General features: G+C 66.6%; 1 protein-coding gene across 1 annotated transcript in view; it reads right to left on the reverse strand.

Moving 5' to 3' along the window:
- TNKS1BP1 (tankyrase 1 binding protein 1) overlaps positions 1-6,699 on the reverse strand; it is an 11,898-nt gene that overhangs the window by 1,012 nt on the left and 4,187 nt on the right. The window contains exons 4-10 of the mRNA XM_014940694.1: positions 5,169-6,398; positions 4,506-4,932; positions 2,352-4,467; positions 1,066-1,396; positions 728-860; positions 486-622; positions 112-278 (exon numbers count right to left, since the gene is read on the reverse strand). Of these exons, the coding sequence (XP_014796180.1) occupies positions 112-278; positions 486-622; positions 728-860; positions 1,066-1,396; positions 2,352-4,467; positions 4,506-4,932; positions 5,169-6,398 (4,541 nt within the window). The remainder of the gene's footprint in view (positions 1-111; positions 279-485; positions 623-727; positions 861-1,065; positions 1,397-2,351; positions 4,468-4,505; positions 4,933-5,168; positions 6,399-6,699) is intronic.

Here is a 6,699-nt window from a genome sequence, read left to right on the forward strand (position 1 = left end):
GCATGTCCCCAGACCTGCAGGCAGCCCCCCAAGCCCCCCCCTTCTTACCCCCATTGCTCCCCAAGCCCATCCCTCTCCTCCCCATGAGGGTCCCACACCCCCAGCACTCACCCCGAGGACTTCTCCGGCTTGGGGGGCAGCGACAGGGGTTTCCCACTCAAGCCGGGAATCTTGCAGGACTTGGAGCGCTGCACGTGGGGGTCCTTGGGGGGGGTGACCTTGCTGTCCCCTGGTGCTGCCCCCTCCTCAGCTGAGCGGTTTCGGCCCCTCAGCTTGGCCTGGGTGCAACAGAGTGAACTCAGGAGGGGCACACTGTGCTCTGTCCCCTCCAAATCCTCCCGCCGCCTCCTCCCCAGCGCTCACTGCCCTTGGCCAACCCCCCAGTCCCAACCTGCCTCAGTTTCCCCTCCCCTTGTTCAAACAGCCCCTCCCTCTCACCCAGCCGGAAGCCATCACCCCCCTCTGGGAGTCCCAGGGGTCCCCACCTTGAGGGCAGAGGTGCTGAGGCCAGGGAAGAGCGGCACCTTCACCCCCTTGCTCGAGAGGGACGCCCGCACACGCCGGCTCTTGGGTTCCTCCACTGTCTCCTCGTCGGAGGACGCTGCCGGGGCTGGCCGGGGCTCTGCGGGGAGGACGGGGGGGACAGCGTCACCGTGAGACACCTCTGCCAGGGTCCCTGTGGTCCCTCACAGCTGAACTCCCTGGTCAGGGCCCCAGGGGCTCTCACCTGTGGAGTCACGGAAGATCCAGCTGTCCCCCTCGGCGGTGGCCCCGGGACGGAGGGCTGGGGCCCGGTGCCGGCGCTTGCGGCCCAGGTTGGCCTTGGTGCGGTACACGCTGCTGTCCAGGACCTCCGTGTCCTGTGGGGGCCATGGGGACAGGTCAGTGACCAACCCTCCCCAAAGCCAGCATGACCACAGACCCCCACAACAGCACAGGGACCCCAAATCCACAGCCTGTCCTTTGGGGGAGGCTGGAGGTGGAGGGTAAAGCCCCCAGCCCCAGAGCGGGACAGGAACCCCAGGGCCGTACGAGGGGTCTAGAGGCTGCCCCCTCCCCACTCACCTCCAGGAAGGTGAATTCCTGCCCGGCCTGGTCCGTGGGTCCCTCGGACTGAGCCGGGGCCAGGGAGAGCCGCTTCTCCTCCCGGCTCGGTGGTCTCTGCCCATCCGGGTGGTCCGAGGGGGCATCTTCACTCCCCATGTCGGGCAGAGTCCCGCCGGCAGCCTCCGGCAGCAGATGGCAGGCCCCAGGGCTCGGCGGGACAGTGGTCAGCTCAGGGAGGTTCCTCTCCTCCTCGGTGGGGTTGGGGGGCTCACTCCAGGGGGATGCTGCAGCAGGGGGGGCAGCCGGAGCACCACCCGTGGGTGGGCTGGGGTCCAAGAGAGGGACGCTTCTGTTCAGGAAGACAAGAGGAGACCCCAGAGTTCCTCCAGCTCCAGCCAAAGCAAGCCCCTCCCCTGCCCTGACTCACGTGTCCAGGACTCCCCCACCACCTCTCCTGGGATGTCACACAAGGGGATGGCACCTCTGGGAGGTCTCCCCAAAGGCTGGGGCAGCATCTGGGGTCTGGGAGGGCAAGAAGGCTGCCAGACTCACAGGGGACTCAGGCCAACTCTCTCCCTTGGGGCAGAAAAAGGGGACAGACCCCCCAGGAGGGTCCTCAGCCCCAGGCAGTGGCCAAGAGGGCACTGGGCAACTAAGAGGCCCCAAGGAGGAGGAGGATCAGGGCCAGCAGGGCGCGGGATGGCACAGGCAGCAGCCTGGGGGCTCTCTGTAGCCCCACGCAAGGCAACCAGGCTGGGCCCTCCCCAAGCCCCGTGGGGCTTTCGCTTGCCTCCTCCTGGGATCCTTATTTTCAGGCAGCTTGAGGGAATTTATCATTTTGGGAATTCCCAGCATTCTAAGTTTGACTGAAATCAGGGTTCCCACACCCTGGCAAAGCAATAAGGGCATGGGGCTGATTCTGCTGCTTTTTTGGGGGGTGAGGGAGCACCAGCACCCCCAGATTTGGTACACAGCTCCCCACATCAGAGGGAGATGTGCACAAGAAGCCCCAAAGGCATCATCCCCTCCGAGATCAGCTCAAGGCAGTAGATCCTGCTGGGACCAGTCCCTCAAAAACCTCCCGCTCCAGCGGAGGGCTGGAGGCTGCAGGGGAAGCGGCTGGGGAGGGGGGGCTCTGGCAACCGGGATCCAGAGCAGCAGCTCCTCCAGCCACGTGTGAGCCACAGTAGGACGCCAGCACGAGGCCCATGGCGTCGGAGGTCCCTGCCACAGGACGGTGCAGGCACCCAAGGGAGATGGATCCCTCCTGGGGGTCCCACTGCCCCCACCACCACTCTCCTTACCTGTCCGTGGAGCCAGCGTCGTCCCCCGGGCTCTGCTCCTCAGCGCTGAAGTCCCGGCTGCGGGCGGCGCAGCGGGCGCCAAAGGCACTGGCCCACTCCTGGTGCGTGGCCTCGGTGTCGCACAGCTCCACGCTCCAGCCAGACACCTCCGCGTCCTGGCTCCAGCCCCGCTCCTCCAGCCCGGCCTCCCGGGGCTGGGCAGAGCTGCTCGGGGCAGGCAGGTGGCCCAGGCCCTCACCCCAGGCCGTCTGGCCCGGTCTGACCCTACTGGCATCACCGGTGCCCACACAGCTGGCATCATCCCTCTCCCAGTCCCCGCGGGGCTCCTGCTGCCCCCCGGAACTCGTTCCTCCAGCCCAGGACATCAAGCCATCCGATGAGCCTCCGGCGCTGCAGGGATCCGGCACTCGCTCTGTCCCAATGATGCCAAATTGGTTGTGGCACTCGGCTCCCCCAAGCTCTTCAGCCCAGCCCTTGCTGTGGGTGGCACTGTGCTCCTGCTGGCCAGCGCTGACCCAGCCGGGCTCCTGCACCGGGGCATCAGGGGCACCAGAGCCGGGCAAGTCACCCTTCCTGACACCAAACACATCAACCAGCTCCTTTTGGCCAACGTTGCACTCACCAGCCCAGCTCAGCCGGGCAGGACTGAACTCTTCGTCTTCCTTTGTGGTGTTTGCAGAGCTGAACTCGCTGGCCCAGGCCGGTCTGCTGGGGCTGAACTCCCCATCCTGGCTCTCCATGTCCCTGGTGCCGTAGCTGTCCTCCCACATGGGTCTGCTGGGCTCGAAGCCGCTGTCCTGGCTCTCCATCTCCCTGCTGCTGCACTCGCTGGCCACGGCCGCTCTGCTGGGGCTCAACTCCTGCTCCTGGCTCTCCACCTCCCTGCTGCTGTACTCACTGGCCCAGGGCAATCTGCTGGGGCTGAACTCCTCGTCCTGGGTCTCCACGTCCCTGGTGCTGCGCTCATCATCCCATCCCGATCTCCTGGGCTGGAACTCCCCATCCCGGGTCTCCACATCCCTGGTGCTGCACTCGCTGGCTACGGCCTGTCTGCTGGGGCTGAATTCCCTGTCCTGGCTCTCTGTGTCCCCGCTGCGGTACCCACTATCCCAGGCTGCTCTGCTGAGGCTGAACTCCTGGTCTTGTGTCTCCACGTCCCTGGTGCTGCGCTCATCATCCCATGTCGATCTCCTGGGTTGGAACTCCCCATCCTGGGTCTCCATGGCCCTGGTGCTGCGTTCATCATCCCATGTCGATCTCCTGGGTTGGAACTCCTCATCCTGGGTCTCCATGTCCCTGGTGCTGCGTTCATCATCCCATGCCGATCTCCTGGGTTTGAATTCCTCATCCTGGCTCTCCACATCCCTGCTGTGGTACTCACTATCCCAGGCCGTTCTGCTGGGGCTGAACTCCCGGTCCTGGGTCTCCGTGTCCCTGCTGCTGTATTTGCTGTCCCAGGCGGGTCTGCTGGGGCTGAACTCCCTGTCCTGCCTCTCCACATCCCTGGTGTTGTGTTCGTCATCCCAGGTTGATCTGCTGGGCTTGAACTCCTTCTCCTGGGTCTTCATCTCTCTGCTGCTGTATCCATCATCCCAAGCTGATCTCCTGGGCTGGAACTCCCTGTCCTGGCTCTCTACATCCCTGGAGGTGTATCCACCAGCCTCAGCCGGCCTGCTGGGGCTGAACTCCCTGTCCTGGCTCTCCATGTCTCGGGTGCTGTACTCACCAGTCCAAGCTGGTCTGCTGGGGCTAAACTCCCTGTCCTGGCTCTCCATGTCCCTGCTGCTGTATTTGCTGTCCCAGGCTGGCCTGCTGGGGCTGAACTCCTTCTCTGGGGTCCCAGTGTCCCCAGTGCTGGATCTGCCAGCCCAGCCCAGCGTAAAATCCTCTTCCTTGCTCTCAGCATCCCTGCTGCTGTATTTGCTGGTCCAGTCTGGGGTGAGCTCCCTGTCCTTTGCCTCTGCCTCGCCGGTGCTGTATCGACCAGCCCAGGCAGGAGCGATGTCCCCGTCCCGGCTCTCCGTGTCCCCAGAGCTGTACCTGCCAGCCCAGCTGGGCTGCCTGGAGCTTGTCTGCTCCTGCTGCTGCTGGCCGTGTCCCACGCCGTAGCTGCGGGCTGCTCCTGCTGGCCGTGTCCCACGCCGTAGCTGCGGCTCCAGTTGGCCTTCCCAGAGCCCATCTCCTCCCTGCTGCCTGCACTCTCCAAGCCGTAGCCCGTGCCCCACTGGGGCTGGCCGGCACCGAAGGCTTGATCCCGCAGGCAGCTTTCCTGGGTGCCACGGGACTCGGGCCAGTCGCTGCAGCCCCGTCTCGCTTCCCCCATCAGCTCCGTCCCTTTGTAACCGCTGCCCCAGTCCTTCCCTGCGCTGCCGAAGGGGCTGTCCTGCCGGTCCCCATCCCTGACGCTGCGGCTGCTGTCCCAGCTCAATTTGGTCCCAAATTCCCGGTCCTGCACCGTGTCACCAGGCCAGTCTCTCTCCCTGACCACAGCCTCTGGGGTCCAGTCGAAGGTGCGGGGCTGCTGAGGTCTGCCAATGCCGAACTCACTGCACAGGTCCTTCCGCGACCAGCCGAGCAGGTCCTGGGGAGAGGGGGAGGAGCAGGAGAGGGGGCTGAAGGGGGTGGCAGCCCCGGGTCACACAGCAGAGAGGAGAGTTGGAGAGGAACAGAGAGGGGAAAATACCCTAGGACACAGCAGAGCACAAGGTCCCATCGCGAGGGGAGGCCAGACCCTGCCCCCTGCCTCCCTCACCCGAACCCTTTGGCACCCACCAACACCACAGCCTGGCACCAACCCTTCCCCCCGCACCCCCTTACCTGCGGAGAGCTGTGGGCCCCGGGCGAGGACAGCAGCTCCTCCAGCCAGCCCGGGTCACCATGGGGCTGGGGGTCCCTCGGGGGTGCCTCGGCCTGGCCCGGCCCACCAGGACCCTGTGGGCTGGCGGGGCAGTTGTCCACGGTTCCCGGACGCGGCAGGGTGGTCTCGGTGAAGGGCCCGGGCTGCACAGGGTGCTCAGGCTCGGCTGGGTCCTGGTCGGGCTCCACCACACAGAGAGGGAAGCAGGGAACAGTGGCATCCTGCTCTGTCTCCCCTTCCTCCTCCTCCTCCTCCTCCGCCGAGCCCTCGGCCTCTCGCTGGGGCATAGGCCCCCCTGGACACGGAGCCCCCTCCGCTCCCCGGCTGCCAGGCCCTTGGGACCCACTGTCCCCCCAGGAACATGGGGGGCCTGGGACCAGGTCCTCCCCATCTGACTCCCCCTCTGCAGAGAGCCCCGAGTCGGCCGTCTCCTGGATGGGGGACTGGGGGGGAGACGCCAGCCGCCGTGCCCCCCGCGAGGGGAACGTCCACTCAAAGGACTGGGAGAGGCTCCAGCCGGACTCACTGCCCAGAGACGGCTCTGGCGGTGGGTCCCCAGAACAGGGCAGGGCGCTCAGCGAGCCCCCCAGCTCCCCCATGCCCTGCCCCACCGCCGGGGGCTGCAGCACCCCCTCCGAAGAGCGCCGGAGCCCGGAGTCCCTGCAAGAGCGAGGGGGGCTGAAATCAGGACCCTCAGAGGACTGTGGGGACACTGGGGAGTCATCGGGTCCCTCTGGGGAGCCCGGGGGACGAGAGGCTTTGGCAGAGGGCTCAGGGGGTGGGCTGGGGGAACCCGGGTACTCAGTGGCAGCCTCAGGAGAGCCGGGGGGACAGGTGACTCTGGGGGGCAGTTCTGGAGTGCTGGGGGGGCTGGCAGTATCGGGGGATCCCTCTCCAGGAGTGTGGGGGGAGCCGGGGGAACGGGAGACGCTGAGCCGGGGTTCGGCTGCAGAGGAGGAGGGAGCACCCGGGGCCTGGATGGAGGCGGCCGAGACCTCGGCTGGAGGCTGAGGGGGAGATTCGGGGGAGCCGGGGGCCCGGGTGGGGGACCCAGGGGCCGGGAGCTCTGGGGGGGCATCAGGAGAGCCGGGGGCCGAGGCTGAAGGCTGGAAAGGAGCTCCTGGGGCTGGGCAGGTGGGGGGCCTTGGAGACCCAGGGGGTCCGAGGGTACCCGGCTGGAGAGAGGAAAGCTGTGGAAAGAGCCGGAGGTGGGGAGAATGTCATGGCACCCAAGAGGAACCCCCCAGGTGTCACCCACCCCCAAATCACAGCCCCCCTCCCCAAGTCCAAGGCAGCCTGGGTGGCTCCCAGTGGCCCCCAGCTGAGTGCCCCCCTCGAACGCCCACCCTCCAGCGGCACAGAGACAGATGGAGAGGAAGAAATGAAGCAGGAGGAAGTAAAAACACCCTCAGCCCGGATCCTGCACCCCTCCATGGGGCTGGGCACCCCCTTGGCAGTGACACCCTGCCAGCTGCCACCCCGGTGTCCCCA

Source organism: Calidris pugnax, unplaced genomic scaffold (genome assembly GCF_001431845.1).
Source record: "Calidris pugnax isolate Ruff unplaced genomic scaffold, ASM143184v1 scaffold98, whole genome shotgun sequence".
Classification (NCBI taxonomy): domain Eukaryota; kingdom Metazoa; phylum Chordata; class Aves; order Charadriiformes; family Scolopacidae; genus Calidris; species Calidris pugnax.